The 13,631-nt window shown below is 37.4% G+C and overlaps 1 protein-coding gene across 1 annotated transcript in view; it reads left to right on the top strand.

Moving 5' to 3' along the window:
- The window catches only part of LOC145399850 (uncharacterized), a 56,710-nt gene extending 44,025 nt beyond the window's left edge, over positions 1-12,685 (top strand). Inside the window, exon 7 of the mRNA XM_080272429.1 lies at positions 12,598-12,685. Coding sequence (XP_080128555.1) covers positions 12,598-12,685 — 88 coding nt within the window. The remainder of the gene's footprint in view (positions 1-12,597) is intronic.
- The last annotated feature ends 946 nt before the right edge of the window (positions 12,686-13,631 follow it).

The raw sequence follows: 13,631 nt of genomic DNA, 5'->3' as shown, positions 1-13,631 counted from the left end.
TAAAAACTGGGGCAGATGGGGAACGTGGAAGGTGTGTGCAAGATATTCAAAGAAGAAATAGAAACAGAAATTCTCCCAAATGCATCAACTGCTCTTCTTTAAGACATCAAGATGCTAATTCAAATTCACAGTTGGTTTCCCATTTTGCATCAAGTAGAGACTGTCCAATTATGATTTCTCATAGGAATAGATTGATTGAAAACACCAATTTTGACCATTCAAAAAACTGACTACGTCCCTCTTGAACCAGTTAAGGAAGGGTCTTTTAAATATTAGTTCTATCCGTAATAATATAGACTATATTAATGAAACACTAAATCAGCACAAGCTTGACATTTTGTGCTTAACTGAGACCTGGTTGTATGAGTCTCATATCGATATTATTCGTAATACTTTGCCTAAGACACATTCTGTTATTAGTATTCCCAGGCCTGCTGCTGACTATCTGGGAGGAGGTGTAGCACTCATCTACTCGTCAGCACTTGCAAACGTTTCTCTCATTGACTCAGACCTGACCCCATCTTCATTTGAATTTATGGAAGTATTAATAAATTTTCATCAGAATACTATTAGAATTGCAGTTGTCTATCGACCAGGTCATCCGGGCAGAGATCAAGGTTTCATGGAGGAGTTTGGGCAGTTTCTTGAAGGGTTTTCTCTTAAACCTGGAGGACTTCTTGTTTGTGGTGATTTCAATTATTGGGTTGACAATCCAGAGTCAAAACCGTTTTCTTCAGAATTCCTTGTGTTGATCACCCAGAACAATTTTTTCAAATATGTGAGTAATCCAACTCAGGACATGTCCTTGACTTGATCTTGTCCCCTGTTGGTTGCAGGCGCGTATCAGATGTGGAGATTGACTCATTTGACCCCCTCATCTCTGATCATGCTGTGATCACTCTTAGTTTTGATGTCCCGAAATCCCCTTCAGATAAATTGTCATCAGGTTCAGAAATTACAGGAATATTGACCGCCAGTTGATGTGTCTTGAAACTGATCAACGTTTAAATTTCATTGATTCTTCCAGTCCTTCTTCTGAAGAATTTGTTGATATTTACAACAACGAGCTTAGGCAATTTTTTACCAATATTGTCCTGAGGTAGTAAAAAACAATCACTGTACGTTATGCTTCTCCATGGTATGGTCCATCCATTAATTCTTTGCGCAGACAACGTAGAAGGGCAGAACGTGAGTGGTGCTTGCAGTGGACTGAAGTAACTCGTTTGCGTCAAGTTTTTGCGAGAAGAGCAGTCGTTCACACTGGAAAAGCCCAAAAGGCTAGGTATTATCAAAATAAAGTTGATTCATGTGGTGGTGATAAAAAAAACTGTCTGCAGTTGTGAACAATTTGGTTGGTCGGAGGAATGTAATTGTTGAGCCAACTTCTGTATCTGATATCCAATTGGCTTTTGATTTTGCTTCATTTTTTACAAGTAAGATATCTCGCATAAGAAGTGATTTAGACAGTAGTTCTCCTAGTGAAGCGTACTCAGTTGACTTCCAGCCATGGTGCACCGGGGATCAGTTGCTTTCAACATTTCATCCACTGGATGTAAACAAAGTCAAATGTTATATCATAGAACTTAATAAAACATTTTGCTCTCTCGATCCATGTAACATGTCACAACTACCTGATGTGTATGAGCACGCTGCAGACTTTATCTGCATGATAATAAATAGATGCTTCTTAGATAGTACTTTTGTGCAGTCTGAGAAACGTGCTTTGCTTAGGCCCCTAATTAAGAAACCTGGCCTTGATGTCGAGAGCATGACAAATTATCGTCCCATCTCTAACCTGTCTTTTTTATCCAAGACTATTGAGTGGGCCATACTCGATCAACTCGTACCACTACTGGAACACAACAGAGTTGTTCCTGTTGTTCAATCAGCATACAGAAAATACCATTCAACTGAACCCGCACTTACAAGGATTCAGAGTGACTTGGGGGCAAACACTTGTAGTGGGATGTCCTCTCTCCTAGTTCTGTTGGATCTGTCTGCAGCTTTTCATACAGTAGATCATAAACTATTGTTTGACGATCTGTATATTTATGGCGTTCGTGATAGTGCCCTATTGCTCCTTAAGTCGTATCTGTTGGATAGATCTCAGAGAGTGGTTGTTGATTATGCTAGCTCTGATTCTGCTCCCCTTCTATTTGGAGTCCCCCAAGGATCAGTTTTGGGTCCAATTCTATGTACTATCTACACAAGTAGTTTATCGTCTCTACATGATGCTCATGATGTGTCCTATCATTTTTATGCAGATGACACCCAGCTCTATGTTATGATGTCAAATATCAACGATACTAAGACAAAATTTGAATCTCTAATGTCTGATATTTAGATTTGGATGGCTAAGAGGAAATTTAAGCTGAATGATGGTAAAACTGAGAGCATCATCATCAGAGGAAACAGAAGGGGTGATGACACTGACAATGCCCTGGCTTTGAACATTGGCGTATCACAGCTTCATCCAGTCAGTTCTGTTCGAAATATGGGTGTTTATTTTAATTCTAAGTTAAATTACAAAGAACATAATCAGGTTGTATGAGGGTGTAACTGCATATCAGAAATCTGTACTCTGTGAGAAAATTCCTGAATAGACGGTGCCTCTTAACATTGGTCCATGCAGTGGTCGTGTCTCATGTTGATTATTGTAATTCACTGTGGGTTGGTCTTCCAAATAATATACTGACAAAAGTCCAGTCTGTGTTGAACAGGGCAGCGTATCTTTGGTCTCACCCTGAGAACCTCAACTACCCTGTTTCTGATTGAGTTGCATTGGTTACCAGTAAAGGCTAGAATTGAATTTAAACTGTGTCTTATTAGATTCAAGGTTCTTAAGTTTGGTGAACCGAAGTATCTTGCTGAATTGTTAAAACTCCCATCGGCACGCCCAGGTGTGATGTTATGCAGTGAAGATGATTCCTTGCATCTTGATGAGCCAGGAGCCATTCACCAGTCATCTTTCTCTGATCGTTCTTTTGCGTATAGAGCCCCTAGATTTTATAACAGATTGCCATTGTCCATAAGACAACTCTCTACTGTTGAATCCTTTAAGAGACAGCTGAAAGCATTCTTTTTTCAAAATGCTATGACCTGGAGAGAGGTACTATGACGGATGATTATAGGGTTTAATTATTGCCACGTTCATGTATATATGATGTAGCTTGTATTATATACAAGAAATGTCACAATTCTTGTAATTGTAAAAATAATGTATGGGTGTCGAGCGCTAATGAATTCCCAAAGGAAGAACTAGCGCTTTTGAGAAACAAAAGGCCAGAGTATTATTATTATTATTATTATTATTATTATTATTATTGTTATGATTATTATTATTAACATCAAATGAGGTAGTACCTCAATTTGCCACCACCGGCAGGTTAGGCCTGGTGGCACAGGGTCTTACCGGTCGCCATCAAGCAACTGTGCCAGCAGCGACTGTTGCTATTTCCAGTAATGCTTGTCAGCGAAGAAATGAAAGTGCGGCCTTATTCTTCACCAACATGCGTGGCCTTACCACAAATTTAAACTCAGTTAATTTTTTTCCTTCAGTCCGTATCCCCTTTGGCCCTTTTCCTCACAGAACCACAAATCTCACCCACTACTGATATATCCCCATTTTGTTTTCCCGGTTACCATCTCCTTACAAACTTCCGTAACAAGGGCGGCACCTGTTGTTATATCAAATCCCAGTATGCTGTTCACACTATCTTAAACTTCACTTCATCCAGTTTTGATTACTAATCATATAAACTAAACTGTCAAAATATTACCAAATATATTTGTGTAGTTTACCGCTCCCCCATTGCTTCTTTGGAACCCAGTGTATATGATTCCATATCCACACAGTTGAGTAACCTTAACCTTGCCCTTAGCACCGAAATTACCATTTTGGGTGATTTTAACATACATAATATTGAATGGTTATTGCACACTGCCAGGACTGACGACACTGGTCTCAAGTACGAGCTGTTTGCAGAATCGGTTAATCTCGCCCAGCTGGTAAAGCAACCAACCAAAATACCTGATAATCCTGACCATAATGCCCATCTCTTGGATTTATTCATGACAAATAATCCAGATCAATTTAGGATAGAGATACTGTCACCACTTGGATCCTATGACCACAATCTCATCAAAGCCTCATTAGTTACCCCCCCACACTTCCCCGTTCTGAACCTGTCAGGGTGACCCGATGGCACTTTGATAGGGCAAACTTGGGTGGATTTAGAAATTATCTTGCTGACATTCCATGGCAGTCTTCCTTCTCTAGTGATCCCAGTTCTGCCCAGTCCCACATTTGCGACTTATTACTAGGTGGTATGGATTTATTCATACCAAGTCAACAGTTCACTAAAAGATCGAACTCTCCAAAATTGTTTGATAGCAACTGTGCCAGAGCAACAGCCCAAAAGTCATTAGCATATAACTATTACTTAAAATAAATAACATCTGAATCACTCTCTCAATTTAAAATTGCTAGAAATCATGCCAAAACTGTATTAAATCTAGCTAAATCAAACTTTCTTCAAAAGCACGCATCAAAACTACTTAACATCCCTAATGACAATAGAATATTCTGGTCAACTTTTAATTCTTTCAATTATAACTCTAGCAAATCATCTTCCATTCCCCCACTAAAATCTTTAGATGGCAACATTACAAATGACCCGTGTGAGAAAGTGGATATTTTTGCCAGTACATTTGCCAGAAATTCTACCATAGACGATACCAGCCAGAATGTCCCAGTACTAGAACTTGACTCCCGAAATTGTCCCACTTAAAATACAGACAGGATACGTAAAATCCATCCTAGACAATTTACCTACCAACAAAGCTCCAAACCCAGATGGAATTCCGCCAATTGTTTTGAAAAAGTGTTCCCCTGAACTTGCCTCTGTCCTAGCTAAATTATTCAGAATATGCATACGTACTTCTTTATTCCCAAATTCATGGAAAGAAGCCAATATCCACCCATTTCCGAAGACAGTAAGTTCCTCTGACCCCTCTGATTACAGACCAATAGCTGTCACATCTTCTCATGGTAAGGTATTTGACTTTAATTAATAAGCACATTGTTAAACATCTTGAATCCAACAACTTAATTAGTGATAGACAATATGGTTTCTGCCACGAAAGATCCACCAATGACATACTCAATCTCCTAACTCATACCATCCACCAATCAATTGATCTACATGGAGAAATTCATGCAGTAGCTCTTGATATTTCTAAAGCTTTCGACAGAGTATGGCACCGTTCCCTGCTGTCCAGACTCCCTTGCTACGGACTAACGTCTTTTGTTCCTTTGATTTCTTTATATATTAGTGACAGGAAAACAAGAGTAAAAGTAGATGATGTATATTCCAATTTCCACTCAATTAACGCCGGCGTGCCGCAGGGGTCAGTTCTGGCACCAACCCTATTCCTGGTTCATATTAATGATCTCTTACCTGTCACCCACAATCCCATCCACTCATATGCAGATGACTCAACACTACATAGTTCATTCACACTCAGACACCCATTTACAAAGTCTAATATCTCTACCTCTCAACTCACTACATCCATCTCCATAAATCAAGACCTACCTACGATCAGTGAATAGGGACAAAACAACTTTGTCTCTTTTAATGCCCGTAAAACTAAATATATACAATTTAGTAATAGACAGATATTGCCAGATTCGTACATTACCTTCAATGCTACTAATATTCCCATCTCCAAAAGTATTGAAATTCTTGGCGTCTCACTTAACAATGCCCTCAGCTGGACCTCTCATGTTAGATCACTTGCTAAAACTGCCTCAGAGAAACTTGGATTATTGTACAGAGACCGTAACTTCTTTGCTGATGAGCAGTTAGCTATAATTTATAAGAGGCTCAGCTTGAATATTGCTTATCCTTGTGGAATGGATGTGGAGAGGTTGCGTTAAAACAACTAGAAAAAATTCAGAACAAAGCTGTTAGAATTATTAACAACCCTGCCAATACAAATAAACTACCTCCCCTGCAAGTAAGAAGGAATATTGCCTCCCTTGCATTATTTTGCAGATATTCCCTTGGCAAATGCTCAGACGATGTTGCGTCCATGGTGCCACCTCTCCATGCCTTCCCTCGTGCTACACGGGCATCTGGTAGCACTCATGACTGGAATGTCACTCAGCCATATTGCAGATCTTCTACCTATCAGAATTCTTTAATTCCCCGAACTGCATCTCTCTGGAAATCGCATCCCCAGAGTTGTTTCCCTCCAAATTTCAACCCACAGCTGTTCAAGTCTAACTGTTACAGATATTTTATGAACATAGGACACCAGTAATCTGGTTTATCTTGTTTTTTTATTCATTTGTTTTTCCTTCCTACGTTCTGTTATATATATATATATATATTATATATATATATATATATATATATATATATATATATATATATATATATATATATATATATATATATATACTGTATATTATATATATATATATATATATATATATATATATATATACACACACAGAGAGAGATACATATGGGCCTGATGGAGTCCCTCCTGTTGTCCTCAAAAACTGTGCTTCTGTGCTTACACCCTGCCTAAGCAAACACTTTCGCCTTTTTCCATCAACTTGTACCTTTGCTTCTTCCTGGAAGTTTGCTCTCATTCAGCCAGTCCCAAAGAAGGGTGACCATTCCCAACCCTCTGACTATAGTCCAATCGCTTTAACATCTTGCATCTCAAAAGTTTTCGAGTCAATTCTTAATAGAAAAATTTTAATGGATCTTTCCAATTACAGCCTTCTTTCTGATCGTCAGTACAGGTTCCGTCAGGGACGCTTCACTGGCGATCTTCTCACCTACCTTTCAGGCTCCTGGTCATCCTCCTTTCGGGATTTTGGCGAAAGCTTTGCCATCGCACATCACATTTCAAAGGCTTTCGATCGAGTCTGGCATAATTCTTTAATTTCCAAACTGCCCTCTTACGGTTTCTATCCTTCTATCTGTGCCTTCATCTATAGCTTCCTTTCTGGTCATTCTATAGCTGCCGTTGTAGACGGCCATCATTCTTCTCTTAGATCTGTCAACAGTGGTGTCCTCAGGGCTGTGTCCTATCACCAACTCTCTTTCTTTTATTCATCAATGATCTTCTGAGCTGTATATCTAACCCTACCCACTCGTACGCTGATGACTTCACCCTTCACCTTTCCATTCGGTTCCCGCAACGTCCATCTCAGCAGTTACTTGAACAACCAAGGGATGAGACTATGGCACACCTGATGTCTGACTTGGCTCGTATCTCTGACTGGGGTAAAAACAATCTTGTTGTTTTTAATGCATCAAAGACTCAGTTCTTACACCTGTCAACCCGACAATATCTTCCACAGGTATACCCACTAATGTATAATAATATTCAGCTTGTTCCTGTATCATCCTTGAACATGCTTGGAGTTTCATTCACTCGGGACCTGTCTTGGAAGGATTATATTACATCACTTGTATTATCTGCTTCTAAGAGATTGGGTGTGCTAAGCCAAGTCCATTCCTTCTTTACCCCTGCACAATTGTTGACTCTATACATGGGTTTTATCCTCCCCTGTGTGGAGTACAACTTTTATGTGTGGGGAGGCTCCACACATACAGCTCTTCTCAATAGCGTGGAGTTAAAGGCTTTTCGTCTCATTAACTCTCCTTCTCGTACTGGCTCCCTTCAATCTCTGTCTCTTTGCTGCACTGTTGCATCTTTATCTCTTTTCTATCGCTTCTTCAATGGTCACTGCTCCTCTGAACTGTCTGCATGCATTCCTCCACTTCTATGACGTGTGCATTGCACTTGGCTAGCAACAAACTCTCATCCCTTTTCTGTCCAACTCTCTAATGCAAGAGTTAACCGTTACTCCTAGTCTTTCATTTATGCAACAGGTCAACTCTGGAACTGTGTCCCTCTGTCTGTATTTCCTACTAGCTATGAGCTCCAGTCTTTCAAACGCAGTGTGTCCAGGCATCTCGAAATGATCAGATCTTGAATTTGGCCTTCTCTTGTATTTTGTATTTCTCTTGAGAAGGCACGGTTAACCCATTAACCTTGGGGATGTTGCGATCACGCCGTGCTCGTCCCGTGGAGATAATTGCACTCCGACTGACTTTTTATAAATATTTACCAAAAATCAGTTTTTAGTCCTAGAATATTATAATTAAATATGGTTATGGTACATACCTTCAGCTTTCTCCTGGGATCTTTGTTTAGCCTTCGTCCTCTATGGTAGGACTTGTGGAGACTTCTAAAGTTGGGTTACGAAGTCTCCTTTTTTCCTGATATCCCGTAATATGTTACCACTGTCTGATATTATTACTATAAATACTATCCTATGAATTTCAAGTAGTTTGGAATCCATATTCCAAAAAAAAAAAAAAAAATGAATGCAATGTAAATTATGAGCGCATACAAGCTTTCCACCCGCGCTCGTTCCCCGCTGGTAATCTGAGGCGGAGCTCTCATTTATTATTCATAAACACACTCACACTTTAATTTCCTAGTACTTTATACCCTTACTTATATATACAGTTTTTATCCATAAGTTTCCTGCAGTACTAGTAGTTTATTTTCACTCCAGGCATTCACTTTCTCATTCAGTAAACTAACATAGAGAGCGAAGCTTTCACTTTCACAGTATTTATACTCATTTTCTTATATTACTAATTATTTACATTTCTATATACATTTTCTATTTTATTATCATTATTTACATTTCTGTTTTATTTACACTATGTTATGCACCCACTTGCACTAACTTATAAAACTATTTTCCACTGTACAATTATATTTACATTCATTGCTTTCACTTGTTCTTTATACATTATTTACATTTCCACTTGCACTGTTTTATAACTTGGGACATAGAAGCACTTGTACTGGGGGTTTCTGTCACCATTTCCTCCAGTGCTACATCCCACGAGTCACCAGAAAGATCATAGTCACTGTCCATCATAATCATTGATAAATTGGCCATTTCACGTTCCAGGGCAGTCACTTAACCCTTTACCCCTTCCTACACGAGGTTTAGTATGGGTAGAGGTCACAGGGCCCTTTGCAGTGGGCTCAGAAGCAGCGGAAGTGGACGGTTCTATGGCCTGTCTCTTCCTGCCCTCTGCTTCCTAAATTCTGGTGAAGCAGGGATCGTGTCACGTGTGTTACACTGTGGTTGGATAGTTCTAGAAGCCTGTGTGTGAGTATGTGTGTGTATGGTCATGAGGTGCTGTCATGTGCCTATAAAGCATTCCTTGAGTTAAGAGTGTGTAAGCATGTTTAGCATTTCTCGATTCTTGCAGACACAATACCTTCTCATTATCTGACTTGCTGCTTCTATCTGTCTGTCTATCTATCTATTTATCTATCTATCTATAATGATTTGTAATTATAATATGGAGTTCTAACATATTCTCGGCTACGCCGCTGAAGGTCCTCCGACAGCAATCATCATTGACATATGCTAATCTATTAGTACATAATATTGCTTATAATATTGAATACATATAATATTTATAGTAATTTGCAATGATCTAGTAATATTACATTTTAAACAAGTTGTATACATAACTGAACAAATGCAATGGTTGTTGTATGACATTTTGTAAGATGTGTATGTATAACAGACATACGCATATAATTGTGCAATGGTAATACTGCTAGGATATTACATTACATATTGAGTTATCCCTTTAGTAATGTCTAATATTTCACCTAACTTGCAAGATGATTCTGGTAATACAGAATTGTGGTATAATTGTATGACTTTACATATTATTGTAGTAACATTGTGGTAATACATAATTGTAACATTTTATGAATTGTTACATAATATTGTGGTAATGCATAATTTTTTATGTGTTGGCCTTATAATTGTAGTTACATTTTGTTAATGCAACTGTTACATAATTGTTACATATTGTTTGTAGTTACATAATTGTAAAGTTACATAAAAGTTACATCTTGTTAATGCAACTGTTACATAAAAGTTACATCTTGTTAATGCAACTGTTACATAATTGTTACATATTGTTTGTAGTTACATAATTGTATTTAAAGTTACATAAAAGTTACATCTTGTTAATGCAACTGTTACATAATTGTTACATATTGTTTGTAGTTACATAATTGTAGTTAAAGTTACATAAAAGTTACATCATGTTAAAGCAACTGTTACATAATTGTTACATATTGTTTGTAGTTACATAATTGTAGCAAATGTAACATAATGCAATCGTTTGGCGTTAAATAATTGTTACAGATCGTTTGTAGTTACATAATTGTAATAATTGCAGTCCTGACATTGAATCCGGTCATGATGCGGTCGATGATATGATGTGCCATGCCACTAGCTTGTGGAGACAACAATTTGGATTTTATTTCACTTATAGAAGGAGTTTATGTGATGATGTGCCATGCCACTTGCTTGTGGAGACAACAATCTGCTTTTTTGTTTGTAGTTTATATGGTATTTTGGCATTTGTAGTAACACTTACACTTATTTTCATTTGTTTGTTATGTGATCTTACTCTATTTCTTTTTCTTTCTTTCTTGTTTTTTTTTTTATATTGATTCTCTATAGTTTGTCTTTCTTCGTTTGTCTACGCTTTTTCTGTGTTGTTCGAGGTTGCATAATTGCTGGTTAATTCCGTTGGGACCCTTTTTTAAGGTTTAATCTATATTGCACAGATATTACTGAAAATGATATTATATAGCCCCATATTTTGTTATTTTATATAAAAAATATATATACACTATATACAGTATTAACTATATACACTGACTTGTTCTTCACTTGTACCTATCGTGGGCATTATATGTGTCAGCACTGTGTGGAAATCATTGTCTTCACGATTGTGTTGAAGATGGTCATTCTTGCTAACGTCATTTGTGTTGGCCATTTTTTTATTTTTCTGGTTTTCCTTGTAACTTAATTTATCTGTTTCCACTAGGTAGCTTTAATTATTAAATGTTTAACACAATTCTTTTTATCGCTCACTAACTGTGATGGTATATTTTCTTTATTACTTTGTAGATGTAATAATGTATAGCTGTATGTATGCAACACATATTTTATGTAGGTATAAATGGTAACACTAGATGGTAGTAAATAAATGCTATAATAAATGAATGATATATATACAGTGTAGAATATTTATTGTTGGTGCAAGTATTTAATGATTGAATTATGAAGATAATTGAAGTAGGTATATGTGTTTAAGTTGTAAATATACAGCACGTTTTATATGTTTGTGCAGAAGTTTTTTGTCTCTCACTGAGTATTGTATAAATGAACTAACTCTTATGTGTGGGGAGGCTCCCCACGTACAGCTCTTCTCAATAGCGTGGAGTTAAAGGCTTTTCGTCTCATTAACTCTCCTTCTCTTACTGGCTCCCTTCAATCTCTGTCTCTTTGCTGCACTGTTGCATCTTTATCTCTTTTCTATCGCTTCTTCAATGGTCACTGCTCCTCTGAACTGTCTGCATGCATTCCTCCACTTCTATGACGTGTGCATTGCACTTGGCTAGCAACAAACTCTCATCCCTTTTCTGTCCAACTCTCTAATGCAAGAGTTAACCGTTACTCCTAGTCTTTCATTTATGCAACAGGTCAACTCTGGAACTGTGTCCCTCTGTCTGTATTTCCTACTAGCTATGAGCTCCAGTCTTTCAAACGCAGTGTGTCCAGGCATCTCGAAATGATCAGATCTTGAATTTGGCCTTCTCTTGTATTTTGTATTTCTCTTGAGAAGGCACGGTTAACCCATTAACCTCGGGGATGTTGCGATCACGCCGTGCTCGTCCCGTGGAGATAATTGCACTCCGACTGACTTTTTATAAATATTTACCAAAAATCAGTTTTTAGTCCTAGAATATTATAATTAAATATGGTTATGGTACATACCTTCAGCTTTCTCCTGGGATCTTTGTTTCGCCTTCGTCCTCTATGGTAGGACTTGTGGAGACTTCTAAAGTTGGGTTACGAAGTCTCCTTTTTTCCTGATATCCCGTAATATGTTACCACTGTCTGATGTTATTACTATAAATACTATCCTATGAATTTCAAGTAGTTTGGAATCCATATTCCAAAAAAAAAAAAAAATGAATGCAATGTAAATTACGAGCGCATACAAGCTTTCCACCCGCGCTTGTTCCCCGCTGGTAATCTGAGGCGGAGCTCTCATTTATTATTCATAAACACACTCACACTTTAAATTCTTAGTACTTTATACACTTACTTATATATACAGTTTTTATCCATAAGTTTCCTGCAGTACTAGTAGTTTATTTTCACTCCAGGCATTCACTTTCTCATTCAGTAAGCTAACGTAGAGAGCGAAGCTTTCACTTTCACAGTATTTATACTCATTTTCTTATATTACTAATTATTTACATTTCTATTTACATTTTCTATTTTATTTTCATTATTTACATTTCTATTTTATTTACACTATGTTATGCACCCACTTGCACTAACTTATAAAACTATTTTCCATTGTACAATTATATTTACATTGATTGCTTTCGCTTGCTCTTTACATATTGTTTACATTTCCACTTGCACTGTTTTAGAATTTGGGACATAGAAGCACTTGTACTTGGGATTTCTGTCACCATCTCCTCCAGTGCTTCATCCCACGAGTCACCAGAAAGACCATAGTCAGTGTCCATCATAATCATTGATAAATTGGCCATTTCACGTTCCAGGGCAGTCGCTTAACCCTTTACCCCTTCCTACACGAGGTTTAGTATGGGTAAAGGTCACAGGGCCCTTTGCAGTGGGCTCAGAAGCGGCGGAAGTGGACGGTTCTATGGCCTGTCTCTTCCTGCCCTCTGCTTCCTAAATTCTGGTGAAGCAGGGGTTGTGTCACGTGTGTTACACTGTGGTTGGATAGTTCTAGAAGCCTGTGTGTGAGTATGTGTGTGTATGGTCATGAGGTGCTGTCATGTGCCTATAAAGCATTCCTTGAGTTAAGAGTGTGTAAGCATGTTTAGCATTTCTCGATTCTTGCAGACACAATACCTTCTCATTATCTGACTTGCTGCTTCTATCTGTCTGTCTATCTATCTATTTATCTATCTATCTATAATGATTTGTAATTATAATATGGAGTTCTAACATATTCTCGGCTACGCCGCTGAAGGTCCTCCGACAGCAATCATCATTGACATAATATACATAATATTGCTTATAATATTGAATACATATAATATTTAAAGCAATTTGCAATGATCTAGTAATATTACATTTTAAACAAGTTGTATACATAACTGAACAAATGCAATGGTTGTTGTATGACATTTTGTAAGATGTGTATGTATAACAGACATACGCATATAATTGTGCAATGGTAATACTGCTAGGATATTACATTACATATTGAGTTATCCCTTTAGTAATGTCTAATATTTCACCTAACTTGCAAGATGATTCTGGTAATACAGAATTGTGGTATAATTGTATGACTTTACATAATATTGTAGTAACTTTGTGGTAATACATAATTGTAACATTTTATGAATTGTTACATAATATTGTGGTAATGCATAATTTTTTATGTGTTGGCCTTATAATTGTAGTTACATTTTGTTAATGCAACTGTTAC

Source organism: Coenobita brevimanus, chromosome 50 (genome assembly GCF_032717465.1).
Source record: "Coenobita brevimanus isolate Jiangsu-jjx chromosome 50, ASM3271746v2, whole genome shotgun sequence".
In the NCBI taxonomy this organism is placed as follows: Eukaryota; Metazoa; Arthropoda; class Malacostraca; order Decapoda; family Coenobitidae; genus Coenobita; species Coenobita brevimanus.
Note: the sequence above shows the minus strand (reverse complement) of the source record. Positions and strands in the feature narration are given on the sequence as shown.